Source organism: Tachypleus tridentatus, chromosome 9 (genome assembly GCF_004210375.1).
Source record: "Tachypleus tridentatus isolate NWPU-2018 chromosome 9, ASM421037v1, whole genome shotgun sequence".
NCBI lineage: Eukaryota > Metazoa > Arthropoda > Merostomata > Xiphosura > Limulidae > Tachypleus > Tachypleus tridentatus.
Window position 1 is genome coordinate 46,163,126 of NC_134833.1, and position 16,093 is coordinate 46,179,218.

At 28.4% G+C, this 16,093-nt stretch overlaps 1 protein-coding gene across 5 annotated transcripts in view; it reads right to left on the minus strand.

Moving 5' to 3' along the window:
* Nucleotides 1-99: 99 nt before the first annotated feature.
* Nucleotides 100-16,093, minus strand: part of LOC143225192 (DDB1- and CUL4-associated factor 8-like) — a 49,675-nt gene continuing 33,681 nt past the window's right edge. For 4 of the 5 annotated variants that reach the window (XM_076454173.1, XM_076454171.1, XM_076454170.1 and 1 more), the window contains exons 5-12: nucleotides 14,204-14,311; nucleotides 13,189-13,252; nucleotides 12,467-12,524; nucleotides 11,873-11,980; nucleotides 10,012-10,142; nucleotides 8,940-9,059; nucleotides 6,266-6,385; nucleotides 100-1,030 (exon numbers count right to left, since the gene is read on the minus strand). In XM_076454173.1, the coding sequence (XP_076310288.1) occupies nucleotides 920-1,030; nucleotides 6,266-6,385; nucleotides 8,940-9,059; nucleotides 10,012-10,142; nucleotides 11,873-11,980; nucleotides 12,467-12,524; nucleotides 13,189-13,252; nucleotides 14,204-14,311 (820 nt within the window). In that variant the 3' untranslated portion in view covers nucleotides 100-919. Of the gene's footprint in view, nucleotides 1,031-6,265; nucleotides 6,386-8,882; nucleotides 9,060-10,011; nucleotides 10,143-11,872; nucleotides 11,981-12,466; nucleotides 12,525-13,188; nucleotides 13,253-14,203; nucleotides 14,312-16,093 lie in introns of those variants that run through there. The other variant, XM_076454174.1, reaches the window with a different exon arrangement.

Genomic DNA, 16,093 nt, shown 5'->3' on the forward strand with positions numbered 1-16,093 from the left:
CCTCTCTCTTCCATTAATTAAGCAGGCACAAGTCACCTTATTTTCATACTGTATATTTTATGAGAAATTCATTACCCACAAACCACATTAGAAAATCAATACATGAGCACAAATTTTATTCTACATGTTTTACAAAAACCTATTGCCAGTTCTTTCAAATAAAAAATTTAAGTGGGTATCATTCATACAAACTTTGGCATCTAAGATTACAAGTTCACTATATGTCATGCAATATATAAATTTTAAGTACATGTTAGTAATCAAAACAATAACTACAATTATCACAGGAATTGATGCTTTTTATTTTATATATACTAACTTATCAAATCCTATAGAAACAAAATGTGATTTTACATATAGGAACAAAAAATACTTTTGTATTTTAATAGGAGAAGAACAATACTTTTCTTAAGATAAACACTGAAATGTGACAAAAATACTCAAGGATTAGTAAAATGTAATTTTTTACTCCACATTCAAATAGATTTCATCTTACCCTACATTATATACAGAAAGTTTTTTTTTCATCATGACATTTAATTACATAAAAGTTTGTTGCTCTAAGTTTACTTGTATCAAAGAACAACATGCATTTCTCACCAGGCCAAATTTTACATATATTATCATAGTAACATCAATAAAACATTCACTTTCAAAATGGTAACTTATGCCTGCCATTTGCACAATTATCTGGCAATACTCTACCTTTTCAAAAAAAGTACAAAACAAAATACATTTTTCAAACATTCAACAGCCTTGAGCATTACACAAAGGGAAAGAGATTTCAAGGTTTCACTCTCCCAAGAACTAAGAGTTCACTTATTGGCCTGTCTAGAGAAGTACCTATCTCTTTACTACATTCAAATTAAGCACATAAAGAGACTATTATTAACATATGTAACACTAAACTTTTAATATTTCAAGACTGTGAACACTGAATGGCTTGTGGGGCATCTGTATCTTCATCATCACTTTCTGCACCACTGCTGGGGGAACTTGACTCTTCAGCTTCTTGTCCCTCCATTCTCTCCTGCAAGAGAATAGTTTTACAATGATTCTACAAAGTATGTTTAACATACATTGTGATCTAGATATGTGTGTGTATATTATTTGACCATAACCTTTTAACTGGAGTTTCAAAAATTAATGCATTAATAGTTCTACAACACTTGGCTTTGTGAAATTTACACTTGTTTTGCTTCATTGTGAAACAAAACTACTGGAAGAAATAGTTTAAAACTTCAGAATTTTTCTGGAAATAAAATATGTGAAACTTGTACACAGTTGTAGCTTTACAATTTCAAAAATATTTTATAATGATTAGAGCTAAGTGAACAATGATATTTACTAACCAATGGGCTCACTGTAAGGTAAGTGTTCCTAAACAACATGGCACAAAAAATAGTCTAAGAGTTAACAGGATGTTGCCAACCAATAGACTTGCCTCTAGTCAGCAATTCAAATTTAGTGAGATTGACAGAATAAGCAAACTTATTCGCAATGAGAATTGAACCTGTAATCCTACAGTCCATGCTGGCTCAACATTGAATAAATCTAAAATGCTGAAACTGCTCTCACTATGTGCAGCAAGCACAGTGCAGATAGCTTTGCACTTAGCAGATTTAGAAATACAATATTTTGAATACCTTCCCTAATTTTAGTTTGTAAATTATTTTTATAACAATCAATTTAAATGTAATTTTGATTAATCAACTATTGAAAAAATCAAAAACAGTATAGTCAGTAAAACAAAACTGATTATTAGTTGATTATTCCTATGACATTAATAAGCTTAACTATAATTTTGAATGATTAGTTTATATGACACTGATCTGTTTAATTACTGTTTATAGATAAATTGTCTAGCTCTGTATTGACATTTTTAATAAAATCTTCTTACCTTTGTTGATGTTTATTATGGTTTTATGACTTATTAAAACTTTTCTATAATGTTTTTATTTAAAAAACAGAACATGCAGTTCTACTTTGTTTACAATTACTAGTGCATGATAAAAATAACTTTCATATTCAAATTATGAGTAAAAACATTCTTTTGAGTTTTTAATTAGAAGATTTCATTAAAAATAAGTAATACAGAATTGGGAATTTAAAAACATACAGAGATTGTAAAAAAGTAAGCAACAATGCTGTAATTCTATGTAACAACATCAAGCCAATGTGATGGTTTGTTGTTTGAGTAAAGAATATCTCCAGCTTTGTTTGCTTACCTTTTTTACAGTCCCTATTTACAGGTTTTTAAATCATAAATTTTGTATTTATGTTTGCTGGCTTTTTTACGTTTAACTATGGACAAATATTCCCTTTACATGGTAGGTAATCTTATACATTTTAATGATAATAAACCTAATTTGTATCTATCTAGGTGGTAACATTTACGATGATTTACTGTAGCTGTTGACTACTTGATCACATTAGCTCAAGATGTAAAATGTTAAACTGCAGTTGAAGATTGTCATGGAGAATAGTGAGCACTTGTAGTTTCTTTGTATAATTTGTTTGTAATTAAGCAGAAAGCTACACAATGGGCTACCTCTATTATGCCCACCATGGATATCAAAACCTATATTCTTGAGTCATAAATCTGCAGATACACCTCTGTGTCACTGGGAGGCAGTTTATAATTAAATTCTATATAATGCATAACAATGGAAAGTGTGTCTATACTGAGACACAACCCCTAACAAAGCTGATATAAAATGTTACCACTAGAAAAGCAGCCTTTTCAATTAAAACATATATACCCGACATATTGCTTTAAATAAACTTGTGCCTTTTAAAGTAATTATTCTATGAATGTGTAGCCACCCCTCCCCTTAAATTTACCACTGGTGTAATAAAATAGTATTTTTTACTTCCTCACTTCATACAAAATATAGGAGTTCGCTAAAGAAATTGTAGAGTTTAAAAAGCACCGAGTATCTACGCATTAATCATTTAATGTTCATCTATTATTGGTTGGTAATTCCTGTTTCACCCTCTACTTACGGTTTTAAAAGAATACCAGATATTTGTAATAAAAGCTAAATTTAACAAGTAATGATAAAAGTGTTTATACTAAAATTATGAAGTTTTACAGCTTATGTAGAATGTAGAAGAAATATATCAACCTTTCAATACCCCTAAATCCTTTGCAGTACCTTATTTAGTATTCTACAAGAGGTTTAGGTGCAACATACTAAGCTGTTTTTGTCATAGGCTAGCAAGAAAATAATAAGCATCACAAGCAGGGTGATTTGAGTGGATTTTCTGTTCCTTGCAAGTCTAAAGTGCATGCTTTTTATGAGCATTTTTATGCATGTGTATAACCTTAGCAATTGTAAAGTTTTAAAGTGTTGTTTAAAATGAATCTTTACTGCTTAAGGTGTTTTTTTGTCTGAGCTTTGTATTAAGGTTTTGTGTAATTCCTTTCAATCTCTATTATGAATCCCTGTTGTGGTTCATGATAGTTTTAAAAACTGTGTGTAGAGTCAACAACATCCATATGGGCTAAATCAGTAATTCTGATGTTAGTAAATACAATGTGATAGGCAATAATGTACATTATCTAAATATTTTCCTGTTTTATTCGTATTCATTTCCTAGTGGTGTCAAACCTTTGTATGATAATTACATTTCACAAAACAATTTCATATTATTCTAATTTATGTAGTTATTGATAAAAATTAATACTTCAACTTTGTTCTAAACTTATAAATGTGCTTAAATAATATTGATGTATTTGGAATAACAAGTATGAAAATGTATACACTGTAATGTAGCAACAGGTGATAAGAAATATAATTGATATTTTGTTAGTTTTTAAAGTTTTCTCAATGCAATTCACAAAAGTAAGTTCATTTTCTTTTTGGTATAGTTGCAAAAACGTTTTCCTTGTATACAAAACAACCCTCTTGTCAGTCTTCAGAATGTTTTTTGCTCATGCCAAAGAATAACTATTTTTGCAAAGAACCTCTCACCTCTTAATATTATCCATTTCTTGATTTTCAAGCATTTTTCTTAGTTTTTGTACATGTCTTAGTTATAACCTTGTGGTTTGATCACTTACTACAGAAACACAGCTTTGATGCTGATATAAAGAAACTTTAAATACATTTGGATGAAAGAAGCATTAGACTGTCATATAATAGAAAGTTTATACAAGTTTAAGATGCATTGTATAGTTCCTGTAAATGTTCCTTTCATTTGTACATTGTGAAAGCATGTGTTAAATTATACCTTTCTGAAAGCCACAACAGAAATTTTCTTCTATAACAAGTGACTAGAAATCAGATAACTTGAGAGAAGGTGAATTTGCAGTTTAGAGATTTGTTGAAGAGGTAAAAGAAAACTATTATAAGTATAGCACATTAATGTAAGCACATTGTTTAGAATTTAATCTTTTAGATATTATAACTGGATTTATTTGACTTCAAATTTATAGCTATTTGATGCAACAAGCAGATTTGCCCCACATTGTTAAAATCAGAATATACACAACACCCTCAAATTTCTCACTTTAGTACCACACATACATGACTGAGCAAAAGTGCAACTAGTGGATTTTAACATTGAAAATTACTAAAAAAGGTCAAATTATACATATTTATTTTTGAATAATTGACACTTCTCAATAACCCACCTGAAATTTAATTACACATTCAAAAGGTTAAATAGTTTAACTCGATACAAGATTATACACAGTACGAAACAAAAGTTATACAACTGGAAATTTAAGGTCTAACCATTTCACAATGGATTAAGAGTTCATATATACCTTTGCATAAGTTAAGTATTTACACAATAACTTAATATATAAAGTGTACCTTCACAAAATTTGATATAGACTTCATTTAAAGTTGCAAGTCCTTAGTTGACAATAAATAACATTCTTTAATGAAATATTTTTACTAAAGATCTATTTGTGAAACTATCAAGTCTGTTTTGTTACTAGTCTGAGTGAAAAGTAATTTCATATTATTAAAAACTGTTCTTTGTCCCAAATATCTCATTATTTGTGTAATCACCGAAACCTCCTGAATACGTTTGAAACGTTCGATTCCAGTAACATTTTACATTTTATTTTCTATACCCTAACAATGTGGGGTTTGTCAATTGACTGACCTCATAACTACCATAAAAATTTAAGAAATAAATATAAATTGTTTTTTTTTTTCATGTTAGAATAACTATATATTACAATACAAAATTACAAATGTTTAGTCAAACGATATGTTTTAAATAAAGACTTCCCTTATCTGTAATAGTACCAATTCTTTAATTACTGATTTTCAAAAGATCAGTGAGGGATAACTGCGTATCTTTAGAACAAACACAATGGTAAATGTATGATAGTATTTAGTTGAGTTTAGTGATTCACTTGCAAAGTAGGAAATTTGGAGGTTATCTTTGAAACAAATATATGGCAAAATATTTTGTTACAAAAATGTTTCTATAAAATGTGCAACCATCATAAGAAGTCTACTGTATGAAGCCAAGGGTAATTAAAAAATTAAAATACTTTATACAAAATTGTAAAGAATGTAAATGAAAACAAGAAACTTAATAACAAGCAAGTTAAAGTAGTATAGTGGTTGAAGAAGGTATGAAAACTAGCATACACTCACTGTTTTAATTTGTTATTTACTTCTACAGATGGGATGGGTGGTGGTTTATTATACTAATCAATTAATGTAATGAGTCTGCCAATTACTTGATTAGCAAATATCACTAATAGTCAAAGGTCTTTACTAGACTGCTTTAATGGTAAAGTAAAATAGAAAACCATATATTTATAAAGATCAAATTATTTAAAATTATCCCCCACACATATATTTACATGCAATTAACATTTCTGTAGATGCTTAAGTATATAGTTAGATTTCTGATACATTACAAATTTAAAGCCTGCAGACAGGAAAAATATTTTTGGCAATTAAAACAAAGTTAAGAAACAATATGCAAGTCACAATGCACATTTTCACAACATAGAACATTCAAAATACATGAACATTTTGTTGTTGTTGTTTGATTATCATCAAATGTTTATAAAATGTTTACTATTTCTATAAACGTAAATAAAATCATTACCTATATTTCTGGTCATAATTTTATTTACATTTATAGAAGTGTCTAATAATTAAATCCAGTTTGCATTAAACAAAGTAAAGAATAAAAATATATGCCATGTTCTAAGAATAAAGTATAACAAACTATATGTCACTCTGGGTAAAGTTGGTAGTTTAATGAATATGACTGATTACAGTACCCTTCTACGAGCAGTGCGACGAAGATGTTGCATGAGGAACCACAACATTTGACTATCATAGTTATCTGGTCCATCACGTTTTCTGTCATCTTCTCTTTCTTTCATATTCAAGCATATTTTCTGTAATAAAGTAACATTGTTATTGTATCAGTATAGATTTTTTTTTTTTTTTAAACTAGTCTACTTAAGGAATATATGCATTTTAAAAACAGGATATACAACTCAGAAATACATACCTATAAGCTGTTTTATATTTCAGTACATAAATTTGAAACTGGAAGACAAGGGTCTAGTCTAATTAATTAATGAGAAATATATGAAACAGACTAATATCTACCAAAACAAGAAACAAAAAGCTGAACCTGTTAAGCCAGGAACTTTGCATTTGACAAAAAATATTTGATGAGTCCATTTAGGACAGAGGTTGATGAAATCAAAATTTTTATATCCAAGAAACTATTATAACTTAATCTGCAAGTATCATATAATATGCTGCAGTTATAAATAAGTCATACAGAAAAACAAAAATCACCATTCTCTTCACAACGTTTAATTTACAATGATGTTACACCAAGTTGGGAGAATTAATGTTTATTCTGAAGAACACTGAAGTAGATACAAATAATAAATTCCATTCTGTCAGTTCATATTATAAATTCTACATGCAGAACAAAGGTTTTGGAACCTAAGTCTAATGTAGTGAAAGCTATTTACCAAAAATTATGATATATCAATAATGTAACCCTTTCTAGGATGATACATTTATTTTCTTAGGAGAAATGGTATCATGAACATTTAGAAAAATTTGTGTGATCTCTGCTCTCAAAATATCTACAAATTAACAAGGAAATGCTTAGTAAAATAAAATTCAAAACTGCTAACCCTAATTACAGTTACTGGAAAATCTAATCTATAAGACACCATATCACCATGGTTAACATTTGTTCACTAGTAAATTTTTGTCAGTCATATTATGTTTGCATAATTTACAGAGGAAAATTACTTCATCAATTGACAAAATAAACTATCGAAAATAAATACACTGAATGGAAGTTTATAGTCAATAAAAATCATTTTCAGAAAGTTAGGCTTTTTACAACCAGTTATACTTTATAAATACTAAACTAATGATTTTTTGTTCATAAAGAACCTAGTCAGTTTAAAAAGTCTGTACACATTTCCTGCAATTTATTAAGTATTTTCACAGAAGAATAAAGAAAACATGAGATACCAGTAATAACCATTCATTCTTTAAAAAAAAAAAGTTAAAATACACTCTCAATTGCACAGTTGTAAAATGTAACTTTGTGCTAGAATTTTCTGACCAATATTTGATCATAGTACCAAATATAAAATACTTAGCAGAATTGCTTCCACTCCTATAAGTTCTTCTGAGGGGTGAGTTAACTTTTTTCTCTTAATGAGCTAACTTGATTAACCCTTTTGTGACAAGCTCAGTATAATATATGGATTTGTACATGCATTTAAACATGTTAAGTATTTATACTACAACTTTAGATGTAGTATGTGTATTTTCACAAACTTTGGTAGACTTTTAGCAAAGATTGCAAGTTTTTTTGCACAAGAAATCATTTTTAATGAAATATTTTGTCAAAGATTCATTTGTGGAAATAGTCTGTTTCATTACTAGTCTTAGTACAAAGTAATTTTCTTGTTATGATTAAGAAATTATAAACTTTTCTTTGTCCCTAAAATATTAAGTATGATTTGTGTAATTTCTAAAACCTTTTAAATACATTTCAAATGTTTGTTTTCAGTGATACTTTATTTTTATATCCAACAATTATTTCTTTGGTTTTAATTACACATGTGAAACAACAAAAATCATAAGTTACTATATCGATACCATACAATTCCACTATAATTTATAAAGCTCAATAACTAAGCTGTATTTAGGTCTATATATATATATGTAAAAGGTACTTTGAGCAGATGAAAGACACGACTTACCTCCTTGAAAGTTTGGTTCAAAAGAATGTGGTAGCTTTTTAATAGATTAAAATGTCTGAGAAAGCAAATATGAAGATATTCTGAGTTTCTGACTGGGTGGTTCATGACATATATTGTAAGCATATATAAGGGACTGTTTCCAAAAATGGAAAGAGGTGAAGGTGGCTACTCTGTTTGATTCAATACATAAGCCATATCTCAGCAATGTAAAAAGAGTTGAGGTTCTTATTTTATATTCCAGTTTGTCAGTATCGGTAATCCAAGTTCCTAATTTGTTTGAAACTGCAGATGTAGTATTTTGACATCACAAACATCCAAGACGAACCAGTAATGTATTCAACATATTATGTAACTCACAAAAATCAATCTTTAGGCATGTTCTTTTAATATTTATTTTTAAATTAGAAACTTAACTAACATATAATTCTAAAATTTGGCCTGTGATCCATGACCCATTGTGAAAAGGTTAATAATTTGTACATAAAAACTCATGGGTATACTAGGTAGAGTAAGGGTAAATGAACTAGTAATAGTAAACTACTCATACATGAGCATAAATTTTCCAGATAATCAATATTAAAACCTATTTACAAATTTACCCTCGACTTATGTTACAGATAGTGCAAACACTAAAAAATTTACAAACATTTGTTCTTGCATTATTCACATTCTGAGTACTTGCTAGTTTAAATCAGAACCTTACAGACTTCAATTCAGACAAATCTGGTGGATGTTCACATGAAGGCACCCAAATCTTTACATCAAAATCCAAACCGCTAGTAGCCAGTGCTGGACAATGTGGATGTGGTTCAAGACAGTTGACCTGTATTTCCATACAGAATTGGTGAATGTGTTAATATTTATTTTAAAAACAAATCTAAATTGCACATATTCCAAATAGCTAATCACTTTATATATAAAAACCAAAACTCCTAATAAAAATAAAGATAATATTTAATAGTGTATCAAAACATCCAAATGTAACAAAGAAACAAAAGTAAATTTACTTTAATTTTACATGTAGAATTTCATCAAAGATTAATCAGAAATAACAATTTAAGCATCCAACCTCTTGATGGTTTCTGTCTTGTTTCATCCAGAGTTAGTACAATCTTAATATGATTCTCAATAACATAGAAATGTTTTACAAGCACAAGAATTCACAACTTCTATCAAACATCTGTTGTTTTAAGAGAAAAATTGGTAAAATAACATTTTCTTTTTTGGGGGATTTAATATTTATTTCTGACTTTTTCCTAAATAATTGTGCATACAATATAAATATGGGAGAAAACTACTGGCTACATTTCTATGACAAAACAGTGAAAATATGTTTTACAGGAGATATTAGTTGTTCTTTTTAGCTGCTTTGCTATATTACAGACAAACATCAAAAACTGATGTGTCTAATGGCAGTTTCTATCACAGAGTAAACAATAAACACTTATGTATACACATATAATACTACAATAATATCAGAGCTTTTACATTTGGAAATAATTTCATATTTTAAATAATTTAGATTAAGAAAATACTTCAAATATTTTTTTTCCACTTAAGTTGAAAAACAGTAATTATTTTCTCCCTTATTTGCTTAATGTTCACGATAAACCATACACTAGAAAGTTAACTCATTCACTAAGACTGGTGCACTTCTGCTACCAACTAAACAATTCTGTATTATTCTGTAATTTTTGCAGTTAATGTCTAACAAAACACATTTTTGAAACAAATGACTTTTTCTACACTGAAAAATCTACAAAACAATCACTCACCACCCCACCTTCATCTCCATATAAATACTGTACTATATGTTCTGTTTCTTTTTCCCACAGGTAAATGTATCCACAATCACTTCCGCTCACAATAAACTCACTCTTTGGACCGAAGTAGTTTACTCCTTTAACTAGAGACAGATATTAGTTATTTCGATGCTAATACGTCCAAATATTTAGTACAAAGTACTTATTTCTGTTTAATCCAATTTACAAATTATTTAAGTTGATAAAATCATTTCACCAAGAGCATAACTTGAAAAAGTAAATTTTTACTTTCTAAAACTACTTTTTATGTTGTTTCTAATATTTTTTAGAAGATAAAAAATGCAGATTAGAATACTTATAGCATGTTACATTTATTGATCTTTAATATTTTTCACTGTTTTGATAAAACATAGATAAGCAATCACTGAATTTTAGCAGTCAAAACCAATGCTGTATGTATTATAGTATGCAACACCTGTTCGTAGTGTACAGAATATTGATATTTCAACACAACAATATTAACAAGGGTTGACAAACCACAACACTACATATCATACATTTATAATTTCTTCAAAATCATTATTTTATTAACATTTGTTCAAGAATTTCATTAAGTACATCATAAAATGCTCATGCTAAATTTTCTATCAAGATCAAATTATTTGACATAATGATCACAGGGAAATAATAAATTCCCTCATCTGTATCAGTCAATTTGAAAGTTATATCCAAAGGGGAAATAAAATTAGAACAACACAAATCAGGCAAACAAAAAGATGAATGTAGAAAAATTTATATTAAATATTTTTTCATGGCATGACCCATTGCCTAGAAATACCAATCTTGTCACTACCCTACAGTAAAACTTTTTTGAAAACTTGAAATAATGACAATATTTTATTAACCTTTTCACTAGGAAAATGGATGGAAGATACAATAATTCTATTACATACATCAGTTGAAAATGTGAAGAAATGTGATTTAAAACTTTTAATAAAGGTTGTAGACTTCTTAGTTTTAGTTCTCTTTCCACACCTATCAGTCAATTATGTCCCATTCTCTTGTGGTGAACTATGTAACAAGAGCCATTAAAAAATTCAGCTAAATTCTCAATATGTTTCCCATGGGGATAAAAATTGATTTGGAAGCAAAACAATTATCTTTACAGAACACAATGTGATATAATATGTCATTTGATAGATTAAAATTCCAGTTTTGTTTTTATTGGATATAAAAAAATAATATTAAATGGTGGAGAGAACTATTGGCAATTTAAGAAAGAGGATGTGATAAGTGGGTATGGCAAGAAGGGTCAGATTTTCTTCTTTTTGGGTTCTATAACCAATTAAGATTGTAATCTATAAAGGTTATGTTTTGCTTAAATATGAAAATACTATAATGAGCAATTTATGTTAAATTTCATACTTCTCAGAGGGGTGGTAAATAAATTAGACAAGATGATACCTTTAAAGAAAAGGTCATAGTTCCCATACAAGGGGAAACCAAGGATTTTTTAACATTGCCTTATATTAAAGTTTCAAGTTCTTAATTTTCAATATTAAAATTTGCATTATTATCTACATTTTGATGGCAAATTTATATGTATACCATGGTAATAAAGAACTTAAGTTTCCTTAAACATAACTCAATAAAACTTCATGACACATAAAAGGGTGTCCATATGAAAAGAGTTAATATAAATATTATTTATGTTAGAGAAAGCTTTTGTCAACCATTATTTTCATACAGACTTGGTTTTATGCAGCCTATAAATAAAAAAGATGTAAAACTTATTCATGCATAAGAACTGCAATTTATGTTATAAAAGGCTGACTGATTTTTCACCTTCTACAATTCTGAAGTTAAACCTAACCTGTTTGGTTGTTTCTATGTCCTCGATACTTATGAACATATTCTGCTCCATCAGAATGCCTTGCATCAAATATGTAAATATCTTCATCATTATAACTGGCCAGAATTTCTACAAAAATAGATAAATATTTTTTAAATGAGAAAACATGACTTGTTATCAAGCTTTCAATAAATTTAAGACTAAGAAAATCTAGATAAAAATAAGTTGTTTTAAGGACTCAGCTGGAAAAATTCTTGTAATAATTTTAATCACAGAACACAATAAAAAAAATACTTTACATATTCTACTAATCAATGTTTAATTTTTAAACTTATTACAAAATTTTGTAGTATCTGGTATTTCCCACTGAATGGCACCTAATGCAAATGAGCTTAATAGCCAGGTCAGAGTCTCTATCAGATACAGTTTCATCCGATTTTGAACTACTGACCAAAGGGTTTAGGATCACCAATCAACACCTCCCATCATATAAAGAATAAAAAGCAAGATGTGCTCATGGGCCTGATGTCATGAATCATCAACTTTATGATCCACATTTCAATTTTAAAATCTTAAACTATTATTTAAGCTGAAGGTATAAAACAAAAGACAAACCTGATCCATCATAGTTGTATACCAAGCATGTTACATTAGCACGAATATCACTATCAACCTATGAAAGAAAAATTGTATTTGGTTATAATGCATCAGGAAAGGAATATTTAATAACAGTTGCTTTAACTATTTTGTGCAAGCAATACATAAGTTGTCTAAGATTAACAGTAAAAAGCAAATATTTTAAAAATAAACTAAACCTCAAATTAACTGTGATAAAAAAAACAACAAAGTAGTCTAATCTCTCTTTAGACACTATCCATGTATCGAATTACAAAGCTGCTCAACAAGTATATTTCATGACGGTTTTCTATTACATTTCATTACTTTAAGTAATTTAATCTTATCAAACCTAGCAAGTTTGTAATTTTTACAAACATTGTTACATTTTAATTATTTTTATAATAATAAATAAAGGATACACAATAAAAACAAGAAATAGTGTTCAGCTTCAAAAACTTCACAAATCATTTTACTCCTTCAACTACCTCCACTTCAATCACTTTGTTTGTGTTTACATACATAAATAATTAAAAATCTCAGAACAACACTCATGAAAAAAAAATTATAATTATAGAAACTAAACTTTTAGGAATTTTCTGCAAGATGTCTTGGTTATCTAATACAACTGTACTGTAGACCATACAGATTTATGCATATGTTGATACACTTTGGTAACCATAAACTATACATTCAATGTACCAGAAATATCTGGAACTTACTAAATGATGTGGACAGAACTTCTTCATCGGATTCTCTTCACGGATATTCCTCTTGTCATAAATACTGAAAACACAGACTTTGCTGAAATAAACTTTTGAGGCAATGTTTTTAAATTTAATTAACTTTAATAGTGCATAACACTTCACATTTGAACTTTTGAATGCAAACAAGTTAAAATTACATATTATTTTATAATGCTTGTATGTTACTGAAGTTCAAATAATATGCTACACAGAAAAATACAATTAGTGCTTTATTCCAAGGTGAAGAACTATTTTATGGCTTTACATAGCTGAAATATGAAGAGTTTGAAAAATGAATAAAATAACATACAGTAAATTAATACATTTTATATCTAAAAAAAAGTTTAAACATATTAACCTTCCTAACAAAGTATTTAAGAAACACAGTTCAATATCAAACACAAGAATTATCAGATGTTTCACTTCATATTAAAATATACACTATCAATTCACAATGGACTAAGAAAGTATATGCAATAAAAATATGGTGAATCACAAATTAAGTAATCTGATATCCTGGACAATTTGGATGGTAAATCTGCCTTCTACTGAAGATAAATCTTAAACATTCAATTGTTTTTGATATCCTGCTCCACAAAAATTTATTACATTGAATATGTAAATACATGCATCTTCATTATTGCATACAGCCAGACTTTTTACAATACATTAGATACTTTTTTTCTCTATAATAGTTCCTTGGAGTAGTTTAAGTGCAAATAAATGTAAAAAATTACAAGAACAAAACAAATAAATATTACAGAATTGAAAAACAAAACTAACACAATTGTATGTTTTGCAAATACTTCATTTATCCACAAACATGATTCTGCCAGTAAATGCCTCTTAAGGTAACTATACAGTTATATTTGCTTTTTTTCAATTCTCTAACTGAAGTTTCAACAAGTACCAGAGGTTTAAGGAATCAATTATACAAACAAATATTAGAAATTTCCTAATAAACATAATAAGAACTGCTTCATGACCATACCGTACAAAATGATCTCTTCCTCCAATTGCAAATTCATAGCTGTTGACGGGGTTAGAAAAAATTGTATACAATGCAACCTTCCTGTCATTTTCCTTGCATGTGATCAGCCTAGAAAAATAGTTTTATGCTATATAATACCTAATCACATCACTAGGCACTAGAGGAAAGCCTGTGAAAAGGTTCTTGAATTATACTGGAAATATAAATGCTTTAATTATAACTGACATTTTTGTGTTTTCCATGAACTTGAGATATACATGCGTGAAATATCTAATACATAACTTATTGAATTATAATTTCTTCAATCAAACAAAATATCTTACTTTTCTTCTATAAAGAATGTGTAAAAGAATATTATTATAGTAAATCATATTTTCATTCTTGAGAAAATGTAGTGGTTGCTATTATCAGAACTGGATGAAAACATTAATGCAATGAGAAAATAAACTAGTATTTCCAATTATTCGAACTATTCAGTAATCAAAATTAGGAGTAAACTGATCAATGTCTTAAATAATCAATTAGTTGATATTAGTACTTCTGATTATTAAAACTACAGAATAATTGATTTGTTTGTTTGAAATTAAGCACAAAGCTACACAGTGGGCTATCTGTTCTGCCCACTGTGGGTATAGAAACCTGTTTTCTTGCATTGTGAGTCCACAGACATATCACTGTGCCATTGAGGGATACAGAGTAATTGATATTTGGTTTGGTTTATTTGACTCTTGTTAAATGCTACTTTGAGCTATCTGTGCTAGTTGTCTAATATATTGCAGTGAGAGAGTAGAAAGAAGTCAGCTAACTAGTCAAAACTACTTATCTTCAACTCTTGGGCTAATCTTTAGCCAAATAACAGTGGGACTGGTCATCACATTATAACACTGCAACAGCTGAGAAAGCAAGGATGTTGATGATAAGGATATAAATCTATGACCTGTAAATTGCAAGTTTAGCTCCCTAATTACAGGGCATTAATCAAAATATTGCAATTATAAGTTTTCATTATTATTTTCAATCAATTCAAGTTTGAATAGGTTTAATCAATTAGTGTCATGAAACAAAGAAATAATCAGCTAACTGAAATTATACTTTTCAATTAATACTATTTTTTATTATGCAAGCTATTCAGATATTCCAATTAGTTTGCCTGTTGGTAAGCAGAATGCTACACCATGGGTATCTATACTCTCAACCACAAGTACCAGAATCCACTTTTAAGCACAAGTTTTTGTTTCCATTTTGTTTTTTAACCATCTTATGAGAATGTTTTCCTTTAAAACCATCTTGTCAGAACAATCAGTTAGTTCACTATAATTGATTAATAAGCCCAGCGGTTAACTGCTTGGCAAATTCCACTAATTGCCCAGTAATGATTATAACAGTACCTACACTTTTTTAATGTTATTTAAAACAATGCTGTTTCATAATGTTCACAAGAAGCTACAATTATAGGTTAGTTAATGTACCATCAAAAGAATAGCTACTCTTTTCAGACGAGTTAAATCTCAATATATATAAATAAAAAGTAATGACTACAAGCATTATGGTGGGACATGATAATATATACATATATTCCAATAAATACCAGATGATTTACTAGACCACTAGTGACTGATAAATTAAAAACAATGTCTCAAAATAAGTTACTTAGTATTAAAGAATATAACTACTTGTTATACATCTTATTTTGAAATTTACATTTTCTCTTAAATAATTTATTATGAAACCCAGCCTTGACTAACAATCAATAAAGTATTCTCCTCTGTTTTTTTAAATAAAAAGCTGTTTTTACTTTACTCAACAGTGGCAGGAACCTTTTGAAACATGTGATTATTTAATTAAGGAATTTTTACATTATTAGAATTAAAATGAATATGAAGGAAGCAA